This window comes from Phocoena sinus, chromosome 2 (genome assembly GCF_008692025.1).
Source record: "Phocoena sinus isolate mPhoSin1 chromosome 2, mPhoSin1.pri, whole genome shotgun sequence".
Lineage (NCBI taxonomy): Eukaryota > Metazoa > Chordata > Mammalia > Artiodactyla > Phocoenidae > Phocoena > Phocoena sinus.
Window position 1 is genome coordinate 150,602,122 of NC_045764.1, and position 25,935 is coordinate 150,628,056.

The window sequence follows — 25,935 nt, forward strand, 5'->3', positions numbered from 1 at the left end:
ATTGCTAGCACTCTGCTTTCAAATCAGGTTGGTTTAATGACTTTTAGAATGAAGCAGCAAAATATACCATCAAAGCAACCTGGGACATTCTGGTGTCACATGTCCCTGCTGATCACATCACAGTAAACTTCTATTCTAGAAAGTAAACTTTGAAGGAAAAGATAGCAGATCTAAAATTTTCTCTGGGCAGAATCATGCCTACTGCAAGTAACCTTCATAATTAGGCCTTCAATAAATGGGTTTGGGGAATTTAAAATTAAACAAATAATAAAATGAGTGAGTCTTAGACTTGTCAAATGGGAGAAGGGATAAGGTAATGTCTGATGGGGGAGAAGCTATCAGTTCAGGTAGGATGAAGCTAACACAACAGATCTGAAATACTAGTAAGATTACTGTCCTGAGAGTATCACTCAAATTGTTAGTTTAAAACACTGGATAAGCTGTGACAAAGTGAGAGAGTGGCATGGACATATATACACTACCAAACATAAAATAGATAGCTAGTGGGAAGCAGCCGCATGGCACAGGGAAATCAGCTCGGTGCTTTGTGACCACCTAGAGGGGTGGGATAGGGAGGGTGGGAGGGAGGGAGACGCAAGAAGGAGGAGATCTAGGGACATATGTGTATGTATAACTGATTCACTTTGTTATAAAGCAGAAACTAACACACCATTGTAAAGCAATTATACTCCAATTAAGATGTTAAAACAAAACAAACGAACAAAAAAAAAAACACTGGAGAAAAATCACCTAACCTGACCTGGGCAAAGGGGACTGTGCAGACCACAAAACCACATTTACTAAACTACAGATGGCCACTCACTCTTGTTCCATTTCCTCTGCAGCTTCTGCTGAGTGGCTGGGCTAACAGATCAGACCAATTTGATATGCAAGTTTAAGGCTTTAGCTGTGCAGCTGCTAGATGCCAGGCTGAAAAAATGTTTTAAAAAACCGCATATATTGCTTTATGCTCTTCATAACTGTTACAAAGAAAGAGAGGTATCACATAATAGGGCCTTTTGGTTGGTCATTCAAAGAAAACTCACAGAGAGACACTGGATATTTAACCCAATATATACATTCTCCAGTCAAGTTTAATGAGGTACCCACTTTAAGTTTCACACTTGATGGTAAAAGCAGTAGGTGACTAGAATGAGTGGTGGCCAAGGTCACACAGTGGTAGCCTGTGGACTGCTTTGCCCCACAGGTATGTTTTATTTGACCGACATAGTATTAAAAATATAACCTGACATTAAAAAATTGGGATATGGAGCATCTTTTGAGAAACTGGAAGTTCTGGAAACCCTGGGCCTGCAACCCTGTATAGCACCAACTGAGTGGGATTTAGAATCAGTTGCTCCTTCCAGATGGGGTGGAGCACACAGATCACCGCAGCCCCGCCTGGCATGCTTCACTTATTTGCCTTGTCTGCCTGGCCTGGAACCCCTGGATGACATTATAAAGGTCACAGACCAGGGGCCTCCAGGGAGAACAAATGTTGTGTGTGTGGGGAGTGCTTTCTTATGCTGCTAGAGGAACAAAGAATAGTCAATGCCATAGTGTTCCCTTCGATCTCAACATGTTTAGGCCTTTGATTGTATCAGGAATATCTATTAGCCTTTTAAATTTAGCTTGATCGGATCTTTGGGAAGAAGAACTTTTTTTCTATCTACATCTCTTCCTAGATAGCAGAGGATGACAGAGGATAAATAATGCTGCTTGTTAATGTCCGTGTTTTATACTACTTTATCCAAGAAACTTTAGTGCAAGTAGATGCTATAAATTTTAAAGTTCAAAAGGTTAAGCAATGAGAAAAGATCTTACGGTGAAACTCACTTCGTTAAAAAGTATACGCAGTGTATTGAATGCAGCACAGCACCTTTGGCCAACATTTGCTTTAGGTCATCAGTTTGTCACTTTTCACAACTACACAGGAGGTAGCAGAGATGTGATATAGTGTTTTTCTCCCTAATGTTCGTAATTCTGTGAGGGAGGTTTAGTGATCAGCATGTTTATTTCCATAGTTAATCACTGAAGCAATAAATGATTTCTTTGCTTTGTGGCAGGAAAAGGAACTTGTTTCGTAGTCCTGACTACAGCCCACTCTGCCCTGACACTATCATGAATAATATTTCTTTGGAGGCCCAAGGATGCTCATTTGAAACAATTCATTTACAATACATCCTTGCACCAGAGTTGTTCTATTATGAATGTTTCCAAATATTCGGCAAAATCAAATGAAATGTGAGTTAAGTCTGCTCTTGCTCTAAACTTTAGTGAAATGTTCAGCCAAGAGAAGTTACAACTTGGCTATGCCAGGGAGACCAAACACAGTTCAGCCTTTGTGAGGGAAAACAGTTTTACAAACATAAACTGGCAGTACCTTGAAAAAGCCCACTGTGGAGATAAGTACAAGACATGACCCTTCCTCTTTTAATGGCTCATCTTTTTCTCCTTCTGCATTTTAAGCACTATATTTTAGAAGTTCTGGGGGAAAAAAAGTTGTAGCAGCAAAAATGATTCTATTAGTAAGAAAAAGAAACTGGCAAGAAGCAAAGATTATTTCTGTGCAAAAGTCCCTTGCATTGTTTCTGTTACAAGACCATTTATTTCTTTATTTATATAAAGACTCACTGAATCAAAAATTCACGAAGGCCTAGAGTCTGTGTGTTTTATCCCCAGTGACTAAGGTCCATGCGTAGGCTCACTGAGGCATAGCACTGATTGAGAGTTTAAATGTTTATTTAAAACAGAAATGTCAAACCACTCCACCCTCAACCTTTCAAACATCTGGCTAACAATAAGCTAATTCTTCAGCAACAATGTCAGAGCAGAGGAGTAACTCAGGTTATACTATAACTCAAAAGCAATACTACTGGAAAACTTAAAACACCTAGCACTACATAAAGAAGAAAAGTAGGATGCAATTTAAGAGAACTAGCTACAGAAAACCATTCAAAGGCATTTCTGCTGCCTCACCTTTTACTTTTTATCTGATGCATGGCTACCACCTTTGAACTGGTTTCTGTTTGCGTAGCTTTTTGGTGGGAAAAATCATATGGCTATCCCAGGCACAATTTGGCAAAGTGCAAATTGTCTCTAAGGCACAGAACTTAGAATCTCGGCCAGATTAACAGCAAACCTAGACTTCCCAAGGGAACGTGGTAGAGAAAACGACCCCAGCGTTCCACTGCTAGAGTGACTTCCCCTCCGGACCAAGAGCCCAGCTCTCACCCTCCCTTCAGTGCTCACTTTCATCCCATAGTCTCAGCAACATGCCCATGTTCCTCGGTTCCATGGCAGAAGCAATACTTATGATTAACACCCAAAATGACCCTGCCTCTCAGGCCTGCTGAGGTGGTGAGCATGAGGGATACAGGAACGTGAAAGGCCAGTCAGTCCTTAAAAAAAAAAAAAAAAAATCAAAGTTGCATTTACATGATGAATCAAAACCCATTGTTAGGGTTTGTTGCAAACCCCAAGTCCCCAGAACTTGTAACTTTAATCCAGGGTTGGCCCCTTCCCTTATTTTAAGAAAAGGCTTCAGTGATTACATTAGTACCATTGTACTAGGCTTCCCAGAATTGAGAAAACAATGGGAATATTAAACCAAAGAAGATCCCATTGAATAGAGTTGCCCATCCCCAGCTGAGGGGTTTTCCCGGAGCAGCAGCCTTTACACCACCAGTTTTAGGGAAATGGCAAAATTTCCATTGCACAGGTCCTTCCAAAATATTAAACAGATATCAAACATTCATTTTTTGGTTGGGGAAAAATGAAACAAAAATTAATTTAGCTCTTTCTAGGGAGGTAGGATATGAGACTCATCAAGGCAGCTCCTGTGACTCAAAATACTAAAGGCCAGGTGGAAACACAACGCTCACATCCTTACGTGAAACCATCAAACGTTTCTAGGACACTTTCTCTCTCCGGGAAAGCTAGCTTGCTCCCGTCTACAAGGACATGAAGACACGGGGATCAGAAGGGAGCTCTCAGCCAAATTCCTCTCACTTGGCAGGCTCCTCCTGTTCTGCTAGGCTTCAGGGACTACCTGGTCTGGGGGCTGGCTTTGGGCCACTCAAGTAGGAAAGATGATACAGATTCACTGATATGGCTTCATAAAACACCAAAAGGGGAAACACACTGACTAGACATACAGAAAGGGAGCGGTTGGAGCTGCTGATGTCAAGATTAGAACCCTAAGAGCCATGAAGGCAGAGGCACAAGAAGTCTTCTCAGGGGCAGAAGACTCAGTCACTCTAGGCCCTCTCGAAGACACTGAGTAGAGGCAGCTGAAGGAGGGCCTCCCCTCACAGTTTCCTCTGAAGTCCATTCTTACTGCCCCACAGACTCAATTCTCTACGAGACGCTTCATCTCTCAGAGGAATCTTCCAAAGCTAGGAAATCCCACCCTGCATTGGCCACAGCCTCACACTCCTGCTGTGTGACAAGGAGGGACCTACCCTTCTTTCTCTACTCCTCAATGAAGAAGTCTCACTCAACCCTCAGAGGAAAAGCAACCTAAGCCCACTGTTCCTCCTCAAGCATTTAGCTGCACAAAATAATTGAACTTTCTGAAAACAAGCTGGAGATTGACTCCACCAGACATACTTTCCTGGACTAAGGCTCCTGAGAGGGCTTAGAACACTTCACCACTCTCCAGATGACCCTGGATGGGCCACACCTGGTTCCAGCCCACTCCAGTTTTACACTTTAACCTCCTCCACCCAGAGGTGCAATGCCTGGTGTTGAATTCCCAAGGCAGCTTCCAATTAATGGTGAAAATGGTAAGTGGGATGTAAGCTGCTACCAGCAAAATTAAGGTGAGCATTGTGTCTCCTCTTCAAAGGTGGGATCACCAGATGAGGTACAGAGCTGCTGTTGCTATGGCAGTCACTGAGGACAAAGCCAGGGCCATGGGGCCCTTCCATTCTCCAACACAAAACCACTCCTAGATCCTATCTAATAGGCAATGCTACTCTCCAAGTGTACATGGAAAGTGCTTCAGAGCCTCCGCCTCGCGCTCCTTGTCTGCAAGTGAACGAAGCCAGGAAAGCGCTCTCTGCGTTCAATAAGTGTGCTGTGAAGGTCTTTGGATTCCAGTTTCCTGGAGGCTATACAGGCTCAGGAGACTAGAGGCTGGGTCTACAGGAGTCTGTTCCCAGGAGGCACCAGGAATCTGAATCTAAATCAGGCTTTGGATCCATTTCCATCTCTTCCTTTGCTGTCTGAGTTCCTTTGGAATGCATCCCCACCTGTCCAGATAAAACACAGTTCCAGGTTAACAACATTGCCACCTAGTTACAGCATTTCAGGACTAGATTTTCAATGCCCACCTCTAAGAATGTGTAGCCATGGTTTTGTGAGAAGCTCATACTACTACCTTAATAATAGGACCTTAGATAAAGTCCACACCTGTACATTTGTTGCAGGTAGGGTGACCAAGTGTCGTGGTTTGCCCAGGACTGCAGGATTTTCTGGGATGCAGAACTCTTCAGTTTGAAAACTCAAACAGCCCTAGGCAAAACAATCCTCCTCCCTCCTACAGCTGCCAATCACTCCATGCTTACTTCAAGTGTGTATATTACTTTCCAAAGTACGTTCACAGACATTATTTCATCTAATTCTCAAAACAACCATACAACAACTATTTTCTTCTTTCAGGTGAGAACCAGGGCTCAGAGAAACAAAGTAATTTGTCCAAACACATAAACCTGGTAAATGGCAAAGCCAAGGTTGACAGTATTTCCCTAACCTAGTTCACTCTATATAGAGCAATACTATGGCCCTTTAAAAACGACTCAAGGGCTTCCCTGGTGGCGCAGTGGTTGAGAGTCCGCCTGCCGATGCAGGGGACACAGGTTCGTGCCCCGGTCCGGGAAGATCCCACATGCTGCGGAGTGGCTGGGCCCGTGAGCCATGGCCGCTGAGCCTGCGCGTCCGGAGCCTGTGCTCCACAAAAGGAGAGGCCACAACAGTGAGAGGCCTGTGAACCGCAAAAAAAAACCAACAAAAAAACGACACAAGCAGCATCACCGGTGAAGTATTTTTACCAAAAATGTTTTAACTTGAACCTAATCAAGCCTTAAGTCTAACTTCCAGTTTACAGAAATGACAGGGTGACAAAAGAATAAGATAAGCAATGTCTCAGGAAAATAAGGCAAATCCAGAATGTAGGACATTCTGTTAAACAACTGACGCTGTTTCTTCAACAAACCAATGCCATGGAAATTTTTTTTAAAAACGGGGGTAGATGACAACAAAAATAATCGCACAAGACTTCTAAGAAATGATAAAACTTTATGTAAGAACATAAAGGAAGACTTGAATAAATAACTATTCAAGGCTGGGAAGACTCAGCATTACAGACAAGTCAACTCTACTCAAATAAAGATATAATTCAAAGCAAATCTAATAAATTCCAATATAAATACCAAAGGGAGTTTTGAGAAATTTCACTTTTGAGGAATTCTAAGATTCATACAGAAGAAGCAATGTGCAAAAATAGCCAATGTAACCCCAGAAAAGAACAAAAAGGAGCACAGGACTTTCCTTACTGGGAATCAAGACATTCAAAACTCTAGTATTTTAAATAGGACTAATTAAATAGCTCAAGGCAACAGAAAAGAGAGCCTAAAAATGAACCCGTGTGTATTTGGATATTTACAATATATTAAATGTGATCTTTCAAATCAGTGAGGGAAGTATGGATCACTGAATAAAACAATTTAAAAATGTTAAAAAAAAAGGGGGGTAGAAGTGGTGATGGAATTGTTCTAGATTAAAAGAAATAAGAAACATAATAGTGTAAAAGGGGGTTCTTGACTGGTTTCTGGTCTAAAAAAAGAGTTATAAAGGACATTTTTATGGGAAAACTGGGAAAATTTGAGTATCAACTGGGTACTAGATGAGAATTGAGAATACTAGTGTTATTTTTGTTAAGTGTGATAATAGTACTGTGGTTCTCCAGAAGAATGACGTCTTTATTTTTAGATATGTGTAATAAAGTATTTAGGGAGGCTATGTCATGACTTTCATAATTTACTTGAAAATGGTTTAGCAAAAAAAGAAAAAGGAAAAAATATACATGCACATACACACACTCATATTTCAAATACACAGATAAATACCTACACATATTTTAAACATACACAGACACAAACACATTTGAAATAATTACAGCAACATGTTAACAACGGTTGAACCTAGATGGTGGATGTCCACTGAACTGTAATGTTTAAAGTTTTTCATAATAAGTAGAAGAAAAAGCAAAGGTAACAAAAATACAATGGAAGTTAGGTGATGAAATGATTCAATCCAGGTGCCTGAAGAAGGACCAAGCATCTGGGATTAATTACAAACATTACATCATCAAAAGGTAAGCACTTGCAAAGAAGTAAGCCTATTTCAGGCACTGGTGTTTTGTTTCTGTGATTCTTCAAAACAGAATTAGAAATTCAATTATCCTTTTAATGCTCTCACCTGCTGCCCTCCTTCTAATTTCTTGTTCAGCTTCTGTAGCTGCGTAAAAATCTGAAGGTTTTCTTGCTGTAACTTCTGTTGTTCAGCCAGACACTTCAACACCAGACCCTGCAATCTCTCAACCTCCACCTGCAGAGTGCTGCATGCACAGGTAGGAGTCAAGGGTGTTCCCTTCCCAGCGCATGTTCCTGCAGGATTCAGCCGAGGTGGCTAGAGAGACAGGAGAAAAGGGTCATAGGAGGTTCTGCCCGGATGCTACAGCTCCCCAATCCAAATGTCCTCTAAGTGCTACCAGATTTTACTTTTAAAGTAACAATATAAAACACATATACACGAAGTAAATGGAAGAGAAACTGAAAACTGCTGGGATTACAATAGAACCTGGCTCTAACATAACAGAGCAAGAGAACTCTCAGTGCCTCGGTCTGCATTATGGTAAGGTAAAAGAATAATCATCTATTTTGGAGAACTTTGTGAAAAATTTTAAAGCCATTGATATCTTCCTATTTAAAATGCTGAAGTGAGAGAATGCACAATTTGGTTTGGAACAAGTTTTTCTTTTCTTTTTTCTTTTTTGCACGCCAGCTTTCTCTAGTTGTGGCAAGCAGGGGCTACCCTTCGTTGTGGTGTGTGGGCTTCTCATTGCGGTGGCTTCTCTTGTTGCGGAGCACGGGCTCTAGACGTGCGGGCTTCAGTAGTTGTGGCACAAGGCTCAGCAGTTGTGGCTTGTGGGCTCTAGAGCACAGGCTCAGTAGTTGTGGCGCACTCTACTCTATGTGCTCCATGGCATGTGGGATCTTCCCAGATGGAACAAGTCTTTCTGACCACAGTGAGGATACCATGATTCAAAGGGTCAATATTCATGAAATGTAGTGGATCACACTTTAGAAGAGATTTAAGAGGTGTTCAGTAAATAGGATCGCCAAAACAATTCAAGACGGCTAACTGACAGAGGAATTAAAATGTTTACCTTGAAGTTTCAAAGGCTTTACTTCCTCTTCTGGGAAGCTTTTCAATTATCCTAGCCTGGATTTTTCTCCCTTCTTCTACTGTACTTTGTTTATAGGAAGGGTCAACAAATGATAGCCCATGGGCCAAATCCAGCCTACTGCTTGTTTTTATAAATAAAGTTTTATTGGAACATAAGCATGCCCATTCATTATGCATTATTTTTGGCTGCTTCTGTGTTACGATATCAGTATTGAATGGTTGCAAGAGACTGTATGGTCCGCATAGCCTAAAATAATTACTATGTAGCCCTTTAGAAAAAGTTTGATGATCCCTGGTTTACAGTTTTATTGAGATATTTACCACAATTTGATTTCTACCAAAGTTAGGTATACATGCATTGCTCCCCCAGTAGACTACAAGTATTATTTCTTACTTACATTTAGAACCTCCAACCTACCCTAGCAGTGTCATGAAAAGTTGGATTCGAATTTTGGAATTTCAGTTTTGGTACTTCTGAGGCAGAGAGAAAAGAAAGACAATCATCTGGTATAGAAAGATGGGGGCCTGTCAGAAATGTGAAAGGGTAGATACTTTTCCACAGAAATCAGTTTCGCCTTGCATACAGGCTTTAAGCACTACTGAACAGACAGTATGAGTTGATGCTGGGCAGCTGGGAAACCAATGAAGCTACAGGGGAGGACAGTGAGGCCAGGAGAAGTGGGCAGAGCTTACAGCCACTGTTTACCTAGTTGTGATTTAAAGGCAAAAGCTCAGTTACCCAGGCTCCTTCTGGGGGCTTGTGTTCCAAAGGAGCTTCAGAGCCCACCTTGAGTCCTTGTAGCTCTTCGTAGGGCAGAGTATCTTTCTCAGATTCTGAAAAAGCTGCACTTAGGGGGGATGGGCTGTCAGGCATAGGGATGAATTCTGCATTTTCCAGCTCCTATGTATAAAAGAAAGAATCTCATCAGTTCTGTTTGAGCCATTTACTTTCGACCAAATTCCCTTCTTGCTATAGCTTTCACTCTGTCGTAACATCAGCACCCTCTAGTGGAGCAGGACAGTTGTGGTTACAACATAGCTCGCCCTACCTGTCAATATCCTGCCATTCCTTCCTCTGAGGAGTGAACAGTGAAGCGAATTCAAACTCAAATCCAAGAACATTTTGGAGTGTCTGACATGTTTCTCTAACACACTCAGTCTACACAGGCTATTCAGTAAGTTGGGAAGCTCTAAGGTAATGGCAGTGAGGCCAACTGCCAGGTTGCTAAAGGCTGACCTAAAGCTTTAGACAGAACTGTGTGCTGCTTCCTCCATTCATATTCCTATGTAGCTGTCAAGTTTAATCTTATTATAGAGGGAGCTTTAAATCTACACGTTCTCTCTTTGGTGGGGGGCGGGTAAAAAATTTAAAATTTCTCTAACTATAAATGTTGACTGTAGAAAATGTGAAAATACAGATGGGCAAAGGGAGATGATAAAAATCACCAGTAATTCCATCACTCATAGATAACCACTGTTAAGCATTTCTCTACCATAAGGCATTCCAATTGCCCCAATATTCTACTTCTACGAACCACAGTACAAAATCTAGAAGCTTAATCTTTGCATGCGTGTATTACAAAAACTGCCTTCAAGGAAGGCTGCATTAATTTCCATTCATTTAAGTAATACAGGTATGAGCACATCTTATACCTTTTCTTGTCAGGAAGAAAAAGGATTAGAGATTTGGTGATTTCGATTCAGGTAGAAATCAGAAACCTAGATGCCTGCTGCAAAACGCTTGGATAGGACATGGGAAACAGATCCTTTCTAGTCCCTACAGAGGTACCTCTACCAAAGGAATTACCTTTCGAAGCCAGCCAGGACAGGAGCTGCTGGCCCCACTACTGATCCTCACGGCCTCCGTGGGACTGACTAAACCTTCCATTCCTCGGTCTGCTTCCATTGTTCCTCGGAAGCCTCCACTTGGATCAGGAGTTTCAGATTCCTGCTGACTGTCCTCCTCTTCTCCCCTACCGCCACCGCTGCCACCTCCTGGGCTAGAGCTCTGAACCACTGACAGATACACAGCACAGAAATAGAAAGCTTTGCTATGCAGCAAGATTTACCATCTGATAGCCCCACCGACCCCCGGAGAGGTTCCTAGAGTTGCGTGAAGCAGAACAGCAACAGTGTAAATCAGATACTTGGGACTAAATTTTTAGTTTTTATACAAGGTATTGTGTATCAGTATCTTTATAGCAATATTCACTTCTACTTTCCAAACTTGCTTATCCTTACGTCCACAGCAGATTATCAATGTTCTACCGCATTACTGAATACTCACCCCAACCACAGCATCCATGCCTTAACAGATATACCCAGACTCCAGCATCCTTCATAGAGGTTCACCTTATATACAAAGCTTTTTCACATTTGAGCCAAACACCTCTTAAAGTTGCCAGATAAACTCACCATTATCTCCCTTTCTGGGGAAACACCTGAATGGAGAAGTCCTCAACCATTAAATTCATTAAATTCTTTAATGACTATTCGTAAGAATTTTAAAAATATGATGGCTGGTTCTTTAAATATCATGCAGCATATTCCAAGTTACATTTAATGAAGATGAGTTGATGCACAGTCAGGAAATGACACTAAGCTTTAATATGAGCCAAAGAAAAATATAACTAAGAAAGTAATTTGCCAAAGCTAAAAGAAAAAAAAATTGCATGGTATATTCTAAAGTTAAATGTAAAAGCTTATTTACGATCACCAGCTAAGCTGGCTTGAGGACTGACTATGCCACACTGCGATCCTACCGAAGCAGCAGAACTGTAGATGCCAAAATAACCTCTTAAGCTTGCTTTTTTGTTTTAAATGGCTTTTAATAATTACGTTACATTTGACATACACATTAAGACTATTTTTAACATATGTGTAAGTTTTGATGCCTAACAAAATAACCATACATGCATCTACTACGTGAAAGTACAATTAGTTTCCAATACGGTAGCCATTAGCCAAATATGGTTATTTAAATTTAAACAGAATGAAAAATTCAGTTCCTCAGTCGCAAGAGCCACTTTTCAACTGCTCAACAGCCACATGTGGCTGGTGGCTATTACACTGGACAGCACAGACATAGAACATTTCCATTATCGCAGAAAAAGCTATGGGACAGGGCTGAACAAGAATAATACCTGTTTTGCTCCATCTGCCTTGTGAATTCCTTCCTTCTCTGGCCTCCTACCTATATATAACTACTCTGATTAATTTTGTATTTTTCATTTCTTCTTGCAAAAAAAAAAAACTTTATCACATACTTAGGTATCCTTAAGCAATATATTATTTATTTTGCTTGTTTTTGAACTTTATAAAAAGGCATGTAGTCTGCTGCAACTTGCTTTTTACATTTCACATTATGGAAATATTTGTAGATGTTGTTCATTTTAACACATATAATATTCCATTGGATGGTTATAACATAGTCAACCAACAAATATTTACTGAGCATTTACCATTTGCCAGGCATTCTTCTAGGCAATGTGGATAAAATTATTGAATAAAAAAGACAAAAATCGTTGCCCTTACAGAGTTTATATTTTCCAGACAATGGACATGTGCTTTTAATCTTAAGTTTTTCCTTTAAATACTGTTCTAGTAAAACAGAGCTGTAATATAACAGCTGTGCTTAGCAAAAAGGTATTTTATCGTTTGTGACAGATATTAATATGCACAAACAGATGCTGAGCAATGGGTTACTAAAGGAAACTAATAAAAGGTATGATGTGTGTTTGTGTAAACTAGAGCTCAACAAGTTTAGATCAGATTTTCAACTGTCTTTTTGGAGGATTAGTCTGCTTTCATTCTGGGTCTTCATCTGTTTTGATTGCACAAAACATCAGAATCCAGTTCTGAGACATCAAAGACTACAGGTACCCTAGCAAATGGAAAACCAGAAGGAACACAGATTCAATTTCCTAGCATGGCCCCAAATAAGAGAACCATGAAGAAAGCAGCCAAAGGAAAAGTATTAGAGAGGTTTGGGCTGATTTTCCCAACTACACTGAAAGTTCAGCCAACTTTTAATTCTAAGGGCTTATTCTGAAGGACTACTTCTATAGACTGGAATACCCCTGGGAACACTATGGAAGTAAAGGGTAGACAGAACCCATAGCCCCTAGCATTGAAAGGAAAGGAACAGTACGTAAGTCACAACACAATGTTGGGCAAGCCACGTAATTACTCCCACATGTGTGGTGGCAAAGATGTACTCTCCCTCTGACCGCAATGTAGAAGTCGTAACTTATTGTGAAATCTACCAAACTATGACCTTCCCTCTTGATCACTGTATTCCTCATTTCCCAGAGATATTTCCTATTTCCTTTTTTGGGAGACTGCACGGAATTCAACCCAAAGACTCACACCTCAGAAAACCACTGGTACCTGAGATACTGCTACTTACCAGTTCCGATGGATAAACCACTGCTATTCGAACGGATGGTCTTAGAATTCAATACTTTCTCTGAGGAAAAATATTCAGTAGGTAAGCATGGTTTACAGCCAGAGACAGGAAAAGTGACAGCCTAGGATAGAAAGTTAATCTAGGAGACAACTGCTATCTCTCATACCAGATAAAAATATTATAAGCCAAGCACCAATAGCTACTCTATATTCAACTATGTAGCAATTCTCCACCTTAACTGTTCTTTGGAATCACCTGGGAAGCTTTAGAAAGTAGCAATGCCTAGGTTCCACCCCAGAGGTTCTGATTTAATTGGTCAGGACAATGGGATTTCTAAAAACTCCTCAAGGGATTCTAACGCACAGCCAAGGTTGTGAACCACTGACCTAAAGAATGAACTTGTAAACCTTCCCACAGACCTTTATAATTTGTTCATAACAAAGGAATCTTTATGCAGGAGGCAGTTATGATTTAGTTTCTTTTTAAAGGTGTACTGTATGTTTCTCACAAAAGCATGAGCACAGATAAACTAATTAGTGGACTACTAGAAGTAAATTCTACCGCAAGGGGGTCAGAGCCCTTATGTTATCATAAGACAGCAAACAATGTTCTATTCCTACCACTAGATATGGTATCACTGACAATTATTAAGACTTACACGAGTAGCTTCTTTTCTTCAGGACACTTCTGTTTGCCAGAATGTGACCATTAGTAACTTAGGTGTGGGTCTATCCTCTGTCAAAGCCTCCTAACCAACACATATGGAGCCCTTACCAACAATGAGAATGGTGTGCCAGCCTCGGCAAGATAAGTCTGGGACGTGATGCAGAGATCCAAAGATAGGCCGAGGCCATGAAGTGCAGATATCAGAGCCATGCGGTCTCTCTGTGGGGGTCATTGCCAGGCGACCATTACCACCATTGCCCCAGGCAAAAATGTGATTATCTAGACAAAAAAAATTAAACAGCAGACAATTGAACAGAACACTGGCTTCCCAACTCTTTTGGGTTCCCCATCTTTATGCCCTAGAGCTAAAAAGATTTTCCACCATGTACAAAACAAGGGAAAGCTATTTATTCCCCTATATAAAGCCTAAACAACTCCTGATGCCACCCAGGTAAAAATGACCACCGCTCCTACATGCTGCCATCCATTCATTCACTCATTCAACATTTTTGGTCATTCATTCAAATAATTATTGGGCATCTACTTCATGATAGGCACTGCCTGAGGTGCTAGGAAGAGAGCAGAGAACAAAATAAAGTTGCTGCCCTTGTGGAACTGACATTCTAGTGGGGAGAGACTGATAAATAAATTACTTCAGGTAGCATTAAGCGCTAAGAAGGAAGATAAACAATAAAGAAAAGTGGAGATAAACAGTAATAGTAGGGTATCATTACTTTAGACAGGGTAGTCAGAGAAGTACTTGTTGATACTTGAGCAGAGACCTGATTGAAGTGGGAGAGAACCAGGTGGATATCTAGGGGAAGAGCTTTCCAGGCAGAGGGAATAGCAAAGTGCAAAGTATGTATCACAAACACAACACAGAAGTTCTCTGCAGCTGAAGCAAAGTAAAGGAGGGGACGGTGGCCACAGAAGAGGTCAGGAGGTGACTGGAGTCTGGGTCATGCAGGCCATTCCAATGACTTTGGTTTTTACTGTTTGAGATAGGAAACTAGTAGAGATTCTGAACAGTAGGTATTTAAAAGGATCCCCTAGGCTACCATGAGGAGAACTGACTGCAGGGGCCCAAGGATGGAAGCAGGGAGATCAGTTGTAATAGTGAAGATGGTAAAAAGTGGTTGGATATATTCTGAGGATAATCTATAGAATTTGTGAATGGATGGGACGTGGGGTGTAGGATAGAGCTGCCATTTTCTGAAACAGGAAGGCTGCAGGAGGAACAGGTTTGAAAAGATCGGAAATTTGAATACAGTAAGTTTGTTTGAGATGCCCATTAGGCATGAATCAGGACCAACGTGGGAAGACTGGGCTATAAAGCCACTTTATCTTTAGACATCCAAATCAAGGGACTGTTGAATCAGTGAGTCTAGAAGTCAGGTACAGTAATTAAAGCTATCAGTGCACAGGGAAGATTTAAGGTAATAAGCTCAATTAGATAATAAAGGGAGAGGGACTTCCCTGGTGGCACAGTGGATAAGACTCTGCGCTCCGAATGCAGAGGGCCCGGGTTTTATCCCTGGTCAGGGAACTAGATCCCACATGCATGCCACAACTAAGAGTTCACATGCCGCAACCAAGGAGCCCGGGAACTGCAACTAAGGAGCCCACCTGCCACAACTAAGACCTGGTGCAACCAAATAAATGAATAAATAAATATTAAAAAAAAAAAAAAGGGAGAGGATTGTGCTCTGGACACTCCAGGCTTTAGACTTGGATACTACAATCATGGCACTGAACCTACCTGACTGCACTAATCTGTCTATATGTATGTCTCCCCTACCCTACTAGACTGTGAGTTCCCTGAGGACAGGGGCTTTCTGAAACTTTTTTTTTTTTTTTTTTGCGGTACGCGGGCCTCTCACTGCTGTGGCCTCTCCTGTTGCGGAGCACAGGCTCCAGATGCACAGGCTCAGCGGCCGTGGCTCATGGGCCTAGCCGCTCCGCTGCATGTGGGATCCTCCCAGACTGGGGCACGAACCCGTGTCCCCTGCATTTGCAGGCGGACTCTCAACCACTGCGCCACCAGGGAAGCCCCGTCACTTTTTTTTAAATTGAAGTATAGTTGATTTATAATATTATATTAGTTTAGGTATACAACATAGTGATTCAATATTTTTATAGATTATATTCCATTTCAAGTTATTATAAAATAATGTGCTGTTCAATATATTCTTGGTGCTTATTTATGGTATACATAGTAGTTTGCATCTTTTAACCCCATATCCCTATCTTGCCCCTCCCCACTTCTCCTTCCCCACTGGTAACTACTAGTTTGATCTCACTCTCTGTAAGTCTGTTTTTGTTTTGTCATACTCATCCATTTGTTTTATTTTTTAGATTCCACATATAAGTGATAACATAGAGTATTTGCCATCCTCTGACTTATTTCACTAAACATAATACCCTCTAGGTCCATACACATTGTTGCAAATGGCAGAATTTCATTCTTTTTAATGGCTGGGTAATATCCCATTTACTGTATATATGTACCACATCTTCTTTATCCATTCCTCTGTTGATGGACACTTAGGTTGCTTCCATGTCTTGGCTATTGTAAATAGTGCTGCTATGAATACTGGGGTGCACATATCTTTCCGAATTACTGTTTTCCTTTTCTTCGAATATATGCCCAGGAGTAGAATTGCTGGATCATACAATGGTTCTATTTTTACTGAGACTCACTTCTATAGTCCCAGAGCCTAAAGGAGGACCTGGAGCATAGTAGGCACTCAGTTTATGTCTGCTATGTGAATGAGGTGATCAAGTACAGTTCAAAGGAGTAGAGGAACATTTATCAACAGGTAATATGCCCAGACACAGAGTCTAATTCTATACTCGTCATTCTGAAGTTTAACTTGAGAAGTACACAGATACTGAAGAAACATTACCTCTCTGAGGACCTGTCAGAAAGTGCTACTGAACTTGCTATACTATTTTTAATCCTCAGTGACATCCTGATTCTGTCTTTCTAGGTACCATTTCCATTTATTTAGCCTGAACTAACCAGTCTGTTCCCTAAAACCACTTGTTTGGGGACAAGCAGGGAAGGTTAAAGTGCTACTCTGAAGGCTGGTTCACTTCATTAAATATGGTAACAGATCACTTATCTGACACTATTGCTGGACCTCTCCTGTGTAAGTAACAGACACAGACTGAAAGAAAACAAAGACGTCCCAGAGCATGAGCAATAACAAAAAAAGCCAAAATGAGTCAAAAGATAAGAAGATGAAATATGTTTTTTTGTTGTTCACTAGTCACAAGAAAGAAGTGGCTACAAAAATCAAGAGAGTTTAGAAGGTGATACAGGAAGAGAGAAAAAAGAAAAAAAGAAAGCACAAGAAAGAGGAAAGGGAGTGAAGGCTAGCAGAAGCTGCAAAAAAGAAGAGAAGTGATAGGAGCAGGATGCTGAGGAGAAGAAATAGCTGAGAGGAAAGAGAGAAGAAAATTCTATTAGACCAATTCAGAAAGTTGAGAAACACATGGTATATAGCCCTTCAAGCCTTAGCAGTCCCTAAAGACATCACTGCAGTGCAGCTGACCCCAACCAAGGAACAAGGTTAAATTATGTTGTTCTCCTCTCTAGCCACCCAACATTTACTGGAACCAACATGGTACTGGGCAAGGTATATATATAAGTATTTAATAATTCTTAAAACATTGTACCAAAAAAGTAAAGTAAAAAAAGCAGGGATTTAAGAGTACTAACTTGCCATTTTCTAGAAATCTGACCTTTTTACAGCAATCATTATGTTGGACACATGAAAAGTTAATGAAACTCCATAGGCATAAAAGTTGGCCACCAATTTAACACAGATAAAAAAGTAAACATATGATCCAGCTACACAAATAACCAGTCCACCTCTTTTGCAAGCAAAAATTAAAATATAGCCACCTATCCAGAAAGCCTGAAATAACATGTACAGACTCACCATCAGTGGCAGCAATGGTAAACTCATCACCGCAGGAGACTCTGATCACTTGCTTTCCACCTAGGGGGCCCCCCAACAGGTTGATTCCTAGACGCTTCTTATAATTTCCAACACCCAGCTGTCCACACTTGTTGCAGCCAAAGGTCAGCAGCCGGCCTCGCTCTGAGACAGAAGCAAAAATAAATAACCAGGTACAAATGGGTCATGAAACAGAGGGAAAATGCAGACAATGCAGAGTCCCATAGACTAGCTTCTGGTTGTTAGAGTATACAAATATAAAGCTAGCTACACAATCCTGGACCTAGGGCAGCTAGGGCATCTAGAACTATGACCAATTAGACCCAGGAAGTGATTCAATATTATATATTCTATTTTAAATGTGGAAAATGGGTACTATTTAACTTAGAAAACTTATAGATGGTGCTAAATACAAATAGCAGTTGCCAGAAATTATAGGTATGGTATTCTCATTAAGGAATGTATTGATTATATACTTATAATGATTACCAACAGAACATTTATTTGAATGCCCAATTTGTTAATGAGATAATACTGGATGATGGGGGAAATCAGGAGAATGTGTACATATAGTTAAGAAGCGCTACTACTTGATAGAATAAAAGAGCCTGAAATACTAAGGCCTGTGTACACAGTCGTACATCAACTCACCATCAATAGCAGCAGTGTGAGTCTTGCCTGGGGCAATTGTACGGATCTTATAAAAGGACAACTGTTTGGCCAAGGTAAAGGAGGTTGTGTAGGGGACTTCGTGGTATGCCTGAAACAAGGTAGAACACAAAGCAAAGACTCATGAAGTAAAAAATGGAGGGGAAACAGGCTGAAAATGTTGTCGTGGTGATCAAAAGGCCTTTCAAGCGAATCATGTTATTAAGAAGGTGCCAGGTAGCTTTTCATCTCCAATAGAATAAAAGAAGAAATAAGCTCAATATGTAATCAGAGAATTTAGTATGAGACAGGACTTTCTGACCACAAAAGTTTTAAGATTCCTAAATTAGGGTATGCACAACATGAACTCTCCATCCCAGAAGGCATCTATATAAGGATAGAATCATTGACTTTTGTCTTGGTTATACACTCTACATACCTAACAAAAGCAGGGGAAGGAATTAAAATCCTGAAGACTCTGTCCAGCCCATCAGTTTACTGTGATCTAATTTTACCTACAATATTCTCAACTTGTTAAAAACCACGTTCCTTTTTTTTTGTTTTTTGCGGTACGCGGGCCTTTCACTGTTGTGGCCTCTCCCATTGCGGAGCAAAGGCTCCAGACGCGCAGGCTCAATAGCCATGGCTCACGGACCAAGCCGCTCCGCGGCATGTGGGATCTTCCCGGACCGGGGCACGAACCCGCGTCCCCTGCATCAACAGATGGACTCTCAACCACTGCGCCACCAGGGAAGCCCTTGTTTTGTTTTGTTTTTTTCCCCTTTAGATTAGCATAAAAATAAATCTTCCCATGTAAGTTTAAAATTTCACAACAAACACAATGTTGTAACAAAACCCAAATCAAGTAATGGTAATTCTGAACATGCCTTTTCAAAGTACATGGACACCTTCCCCAGACCTGCTCCAAATTTGCACTCTCCCATTTCACAATCACTACTTTAGAGATGGCTTAAAAATTAATTCTTTTTTTTTTTTTTTTTGGCGGGGGGTGGTTCGCGGGCCTCTCACTGTTGTGGCCTCTCCCGTTACAGAGCACAGGCTCCGGACACGCAGGCTCAGCGGCCATGGCTCACAGGCCCAGCTGCTCCGCGGCATGTGGGATCTTCCCGGACCGGGGCATGAACCCGTGTCCCCTGCATCGACAGGCGGACTCTCAACCACTGCGCCACCAGGGAAGCCCTTAAAAATTAATTCTTACCTTTTCCATTGAGACAGCAAACTTGTCTCAATATGACTCTTTAGAAAATGACAAAAATTCATCATACTAACACAAAGAGGGGACTAGTACTTAATCAGTGGCGAATTTATGACATTCTTGAAGGAGGGGAATGGTAATTACATTTAATAAGCCTGTATAGGATCAGTGATTTGAGAGTAATCATAAAAACTCCCTAGAGAGGTGATACATGGAAAAATGTTTCTTTTCATAATGTTAATTTTCTTGTATCTACTTCAGTGATAAGGTAGAATTTGAATTCCGTCACTGATTGTTTGTAATCAATTTATTTATTGAGGTATAACATATATACAATATTGTACAGCTTGATACATTTTTCTAAAGGTATATAAATGTAAAACTACCATCCAGATCAAGATATAGACCATTTCCATCACCCTAGGATCCCTCCTACTCTTTCTGTTAACACCTATGCCCCTCTTCCCAGAAGCAACCACTGTTTTGACTTTTGCCATCATAAGTTAATTTTGCCTGTTCTTAAACTTCATATAATGGGCATCATATAGTATGTACACTTTTGTGGCTGGCTACTTTACTGGACATAATGTCTGTGAGATCGTCACTTTATTCTTAAGTCAAATTCCACAGTCACAAACCAATAATAGCATTTCCAAAGAAATTCCAACCTAGAGAAGTTCTGATGATGTACTTAGGATACCAAACGGGGTACTCACTTCATGATTGATGATTCCAGACATGCACTGATTCAGACCCAGTTTGTTGAACTCATTGAGTCCACAGGCCAGCACTTTGCCTGACTGGGTCAGCAGAAATGTCCCATCACAGCCACATTGAACTGCAACAATAATCAAGGCCTTGGGAACATCCACCTGCAAGAAAAAAAAAAAAATCAGAAAATCTCCCAAACATAACTTGTATTAGGGAAAAACCCTCAAATTCTTTCAAAAATGATGCTCTGCATTTAGCAGAATGACTACAGGGAAATAAAGGTTGCTCTATTTTCTTCAGATTTGCCCAGAAGCTTAGAGGCTACTGTTTTCAACAAGGAGCTCAACTTTTATAATAAAGTAAAAGAAGGCAATTCCAGGTCAGCTAAAAGTTTTAGCAATAGGTCCTACTTAGGAAGACTTCTCAGAAAACACTGGGAAAAGAGAAGCTTCGATCTATTACTGATTTAGTCCTCTGAGATGCAGAGATCCCATGATAGTTATAGAAGAAACTCAGTAGCCCTGTGGGGTGCTAGTCTGGTCATATAATAAGTGAGGTGACCAAGGATTGAGGCAGCAGCCAAGACTTCTGAAGGCTCACATCCCTCTGCAGCTAACTAGACAGGGCTGAAGAATGGTGGGGGGACATGATGGATGTCTGTGAAACCTGAAAACTCAAACCTCAAACCTTCTCCTATAGTCTTTTCAGAAGAAGAGGAATAACTGTGAATCCTATTGATTGAGAATGGTCCCACAGATATATGTTAATTTTTAAAATGTAAATAAACATTGTTAATAGTGAACAGTGGGTGAGCCTGTGTCCTAGGGTGCATATGACCGTGCTCTCTCTGCTTGTTTCAGCTCCCGTGCCAGCTCTCACAGTGCCAGCTCTCGCAGTACTGAGAGGAATTAGATATTACATTTTATACAATATGACCCCTAAATACAAACAACTACTTCATTTGGTATCCAACTGTGGAAAGGGGAAGGGAAATGGCTGTGCTGGGTTAAGGGATACTCTATTGCTTTCCAATATTTCCCATCCAGGGTGTGTTTAGCTTGATGTGACTTTTTCGCTATACATTCTGATTTTAGTGCTCATCCCCAAGCAAGATGTGACTCCAGAGTGTCCACAGTGGCTGCATCTTCTTTCGCAACTTTTTATGATTTAGTCAGATGACAAGACCACATAGTGCTAAATTAGGAATCCCGGATTGTCAGTCTCCCAGATAGGAAATATTTCAGGGATAAACACCTTGATATGAGGAGTCAGGTAAAGAGGACATATTACTGTAGTCTGTGTGACCTAGACAGGCTCTAGGAAGAAGTTGCCTCTGATTTTACCTTTTGTGGTGTATAATAATCCTCTTCTGAATCCAAACCGAGCCTTCCTGAGACACACATAAGAAAGAAAATCATTAAAATGAGGGCTTCCAGGGACTTCCCTGGTGGTGCAGTGGATAAGACTCTGCACTCCCAATGAAGGGGGCCCGGGTTGGATCCCTGGTCAGGGAACTAGATCCTATGTGCATGCTGCAACTTAGAGTTCGCATGCTACAACTATGGAGCTGGCGAGCTGCAACTAAGGAGCCCGCGAGCCGCAACTAAGGAGCCCACGTGCTGCAGCTAAGGAGCCGGCAAGCGGCAACTAAGGAGCCCACCTGCTGCAACTAAGACCCGGTGCAACCAAATAAATAAATAAATAAAAAAGAAAGAAATCAAATCAAATCAAATCTACTGTACCCCTCAACTTAAAAAAATAAAACAAAATAAAATGAGTGCTTCCTTCCCAATGAAAATAGTCCATAAGATTCTCTTTTACTGGACTTCCCTGGTGGCACAGTGGTTAAGAATCTGCCTGCCAATGCAGGGGACATGGGTTCGAGCCCTGGTCTGGGAAGATCCCACATGCCATGGAGCAACTAAGCCCGTGCGCCACAACTACTGAGCCTGTGCTCTAGAGCCCGCGACCCACAACTACTGAGCCCGCGTGCCACAACTACTGAAGCCCACACACCTAGAGCCCATGTTCCGCAATAAGAGAAGCCACTGTAATCAGAAGCTCACGCACCGCAACAAAGAGTAGCCCCCGCTCGCCACAGCTAGAAAAAGCCCACGCGCAGCAACAAAGACCCAACGCAGCCAAAAAACCAAAAAAGATTCTCTTTTACTGAATTAACACTTCTCAAATAGAGGCTGCATGATGTGTTTAGAGGCACACAAGCAAGAGGTCAGGCTGTCCGCCTGGGAATAAGTGGACAGAGTCAAGGCTACACCTACCATATTCACCACAGCCCCAAGAGTAGACTTCTTTGCTTCGTGTCAAAACCACCACATGGTTATCCCCACAGGAGACCTGCTCCACTGGATTGTTCAGGAAGAAGTCCAGCTGCACGGGTTCTAGTAGTTCAGGGCCAGCAATCTTGTCCATGCCCATGCAGCCATAATAGTCAGATCCAAACGCATAGAGCTGACCTTCATCTGTGAAAGGGAGGAAAGCAGAACCCATCAAAGGAATGACTTATTTTGTCTCATCAGAAAGCTGGGCAGGGCTGGAATGAGGATGACCTCAGCCAATGAGCTCACGTGGGATGATTATATCAGAGAAATCTGACAGACTGTCTATCAAGCCTAGAGTTGTTGGTATTTAGGGGGTCATGTGTACTGTTACGGTAACAGTTAAAAAAAGAATGGTGGGATGATATATTAAAGAGGCTTAAAATTTTACCGGGGCCATCTCTATTTTACACATCATAAAGTGAGTAATGGCAAGACCCAAACTAAATTTGAGCTCCTAATTCCTGACTCAGCGTTATCTACACCTGACTAGGTAGTGAGGTTATTTCTGCTCCCCCCACAACTGGGACATACGATACATTTCTCCTAATCCCACCTCTTCTCTGTTATCCACCTGCCTTCTCCTTGCTCATCACTACTCTAATGCTATAGCAAGTTGGGCATGTTGTTATTAATGTGTATAATATTTGCTCACTGTCTTTGGTTCTTTGGATACTGTCTTTCGTTGTAAAATCCCAACTAAAACTGCATAGAATTAACTAAAATACCCCACATTAAATGCACCTGGGTGCTTTCTGCTGCTGGCTTACCTGTTACACAGACAGTGAAATCATCGCCACATGACACCTGACGGATAGCTTTGCCTTGCAACTTTTCCACGTGCTTTGGCTGTCGGTAGGAGGCTTTGTCTCCATGGCCCAGCTGACCATGGAGTTTAGTACCCCCTTGCATGTTCTGTGAAATAAATAGGTCTTGTGAAGTTTTAAACTTTTCACGCCAAATCTTTAATCTAATCTGTAGTATCACTTATTAAGAAAAACAGTAGGAAAAAAATCAGTTGGAAATATAGAAACGGGGAAAAAAAAAGGTAAGAGGATTAAACCTTTTAATGGTAGATAGTAAAAAACCCCTGCCAACAGATAAAGATTTTTAAAGTATCCAGACTGATATCCACTGGGCCTTAAAAGGACCCATTCTCAATTTTGTCTTTCTTCTTCAAGTCTAAGGTGAATTGTCTATTTAATTATGGGTGATGATGAAAAAATTCTTTACGTAGTCTAATTTGATTGTTTTTTTTACAGGAGTACAGCCTCTTGGAAATCCTTATAAAAGTTTTACAAATTTTGGTCACAGTTTCCCTGAAATACGTAACAGTCATAAGGAATCTGGTAACATCAAAGACGCTGCTGTAAAGCACTGAGAATAGTCCTACATGACTTTTCAACAGTTCTAAAGATATAAGTAATTCTTCCCATTCAATAACTCAACTGTAAGTCCTTACACAAATGTTTTTTAAGGCACTAATTTCAATCCACCTCTGGCAGCCCCCCAGAAGCTAGTTCTTTAAGTGAGAGGATTTTAGGAAATAACAGCAAGTTAAAACTCTATAACAGAGGCCAAATCACTCATTCTTTCTATCAATCAATAGTTGAGTGTCTACTCTGTTACACACTGGGGATAAAGCCTGTCCTCATGGAGAAGTTATCTGAAACTACTGGAAAAAATGAGCTCCCTCAGGAAGGAGGAAGAGTGGGAAGAACTGAGAACCTAAGATAAGACAAGGTCGGGTAAAGAAAAAGCGGCCTGAAGTGAGCCTGAGAAGGCACAGCAGAAGAGACAGGAGCAAAGTCAAGAAAACATGCTCTTGCGGAAGCCAAGGGAAGACCAGGCTTCAAGGAGGGAGTGACCAACTATGTCAAATACTACAGGAGATCAAGCAAGGACTCAAGTGTACCTATCTGTTTTATTTTCACAATTTATAGGTCATTTTGTCAAGAGTAGTTTCAATTGAGTGGAGGGATGGAAGCTGCACTGTAGGTGATTGAGGAATGAGTGGGAGATAAGAAAAGAGACAGCAAATATAGGCAGTTTGTTCGAGGTGAAAGAGAGGATAGAATCTAGAGGGGAACAAAGGAAAATTCTACTCAAGATATTCCATCTTCAATCACTGATGGAAGTCTTAGAATTTTCCTGACATGGTACACTGCTTCACTTGTTTACAAAGCTATTTCACAGGTATGAGTTGCTCTGAAATGCATGGTAATAGAACAGAGTAATTAAGTGACCTTCTGAAATCACCCAGTGGTAAATGAGAATCCAATCTCCTGAGTCCAAGCCTTTTAATTCTTTCTCTCTTTCTTTCTCTCTCTTTTATTCATTCATTCAAAAAACATTTATAAGCGACCTAACATGTACCAGGCATTGGGGATACATCAGTGAACTAAACAGACAAAATCCCTACTCTCAAAGGAGCTTACATTCCATCATCCCATGCTGCCACTTCTGCAGCACATGTTCAACCAACAAAATTCTTAGACAGCCTGGGCCCAGTAAACAATGAGGCGCACGTCACTGTTCTAAAGTACGTAGCTTTCACTTACCACCCAGGTGTATAGTTCCTTCTCCACTGTGACCACAGCAAAGTGGGTATTCCCTGCACACACCTGCCGGGCACTACAGCCACTCTTGATGACATCCAGTTTCTGGGGAGTGGATTTCCCACCACCCCAAACATAGACTTCACTGGTTCGGGATGTTACCACAGCAATGGGTGCTTCAGTCACAGTGCTTGACCTGACGACAACCCCCAGAACAAAGGAACATTTAACATAAAAATTATATCGAGGAAAAATGCTTCCAGTCTTTTCCCTGAGAACTGCCAATTATGGTATGAGAAAGTATGTTCTTTCTCGACGACTTATTTCAACCATCTAACATAGGAGGCTATGCAATTCCTGCCTTAAGGCTTCATCACAGCTCAGCCAGATCAGATAGCAGTCTGATCCATAACACCCACACTTTTCAACTTTTCAACATTCATCATGATAATGATGTCCACTTTAGCATGAGGGTAAAATTATAGCTTTCCTTTTCTCTGAAATGACTATTTGACATTTAAGCAGATGTTGGCTTCTGAAAGGATGCCAAAGGCTTCTTACTGGGATCAAACAATGTCCAGACCCAAGAAAGAAAGACCCCCTGGTGGTAATTTAAGATATATTACTTTTCAAGAGTCTCTTGAGCATTACCTTGGTCTCTTTGTAGGTGCATTAAGCAGTGTGACTTTTTCCTCCATCTCTCTACCAAAAGAAAAGCAAAGATACATGAGAGAAATAATAGGCTCCTATATTGCACTAGTGTCTCTTTAAAACCTTTCACAGACTTAATCTTCTATAAACCATATGCCTCCCACAATGTTACAATACTTTTAAGAAAGTACTTCGATACAACTGAAACAGTTCTATAGGCCTAGCATTAGACAATTCATTAAATACAGGGGGGACAGCAGTCTGGGGCCATTTGCTTTCTGTCTCTGAGGAATGTTCCAGGCTG

The 25,935-nt window shown here is 41.2% G+C and overlaps 1 protein-coding gene across 3 annotated transcripts in view; it reads right to left on the reverse strand.

Annotated features, from left to right (window-relative positions):
- Nucleotides 1-1,060: 1,060 nt before the first annotated feature.
- NEK9 (NIMA related kinase 9) overlaps nucleotides 1,061-25,935 on the reverse strand; it is a 39,030-nt gene continuing 14,155 nt past the window's right edge. For 2 of the 3 annotated variants that reach the window (XM_032622669.1, XM_032622668.1), the window contains 14 exons: nucleotides 25,632-25,682; nucleotides 24,984-25,176; nucleotides 23,193-23,337; nucleotides 22,366-22,566; nucleotides 21,430-21,476; nucleotides 20,092-20,247; nucleotides 18,163-18,271; nucleotides 17,494-17,655; nucleotides 13,655-13,825; nucleotides 12,881-12,940; nucleotides 10,280-10,488; nucleotides 9,260-9,373; nucleotides 7,483-7,692; nucleotides 1,061-5,255 (listed from right to left, as the gene is read on the reverse strand). In XM_032622669.1, coding sequence (XP_032478560.1) covers nucleotides 5,133-5,255; nucleotides 7,483-7,692; nucleotides 9,260-9,373; nucleotides 10,280-10,488; nucleotides 12,881-12,940; nucleotides 13,655-13,825; nucleotides 17,494-17,655; nucleotides 18,163-18,271; nucleotides 20,092-20,247; nucleotides 21,430-21,476; nucleotides 22,366-22,566; nucleotides 23,193-23,337; nucleotides 24,984-25,176; nucleotides 25,632-25,682 — 1,951 coding nt within the window. In that variant the 3' untranslated portion in view covers nucleotides 1,061-5,132. Of the gene's footprint in view, nucleotides 5,256-7,482; nucleotides 7,693-9,211; nucleotides 9,374-10,279; nucleotides 10,489-12,880; nucleotides 12,941-13,654; nucleotides 13,826-17,493; nucleotides 17,656-18,162; nucleotides 18,272-20,091; nucleotides 20,248-21,429; nucleotides 21,477-22,365; nucleotides 22,567-23,192; nucleotides 23,338-24,983; nucleotides 25,177-25,631; nucleotides 25,683-25,935 lie in introns of all 3 variants that reach the window. The other variant, XM_032622667.1, reaches the window with a different exon arrangement.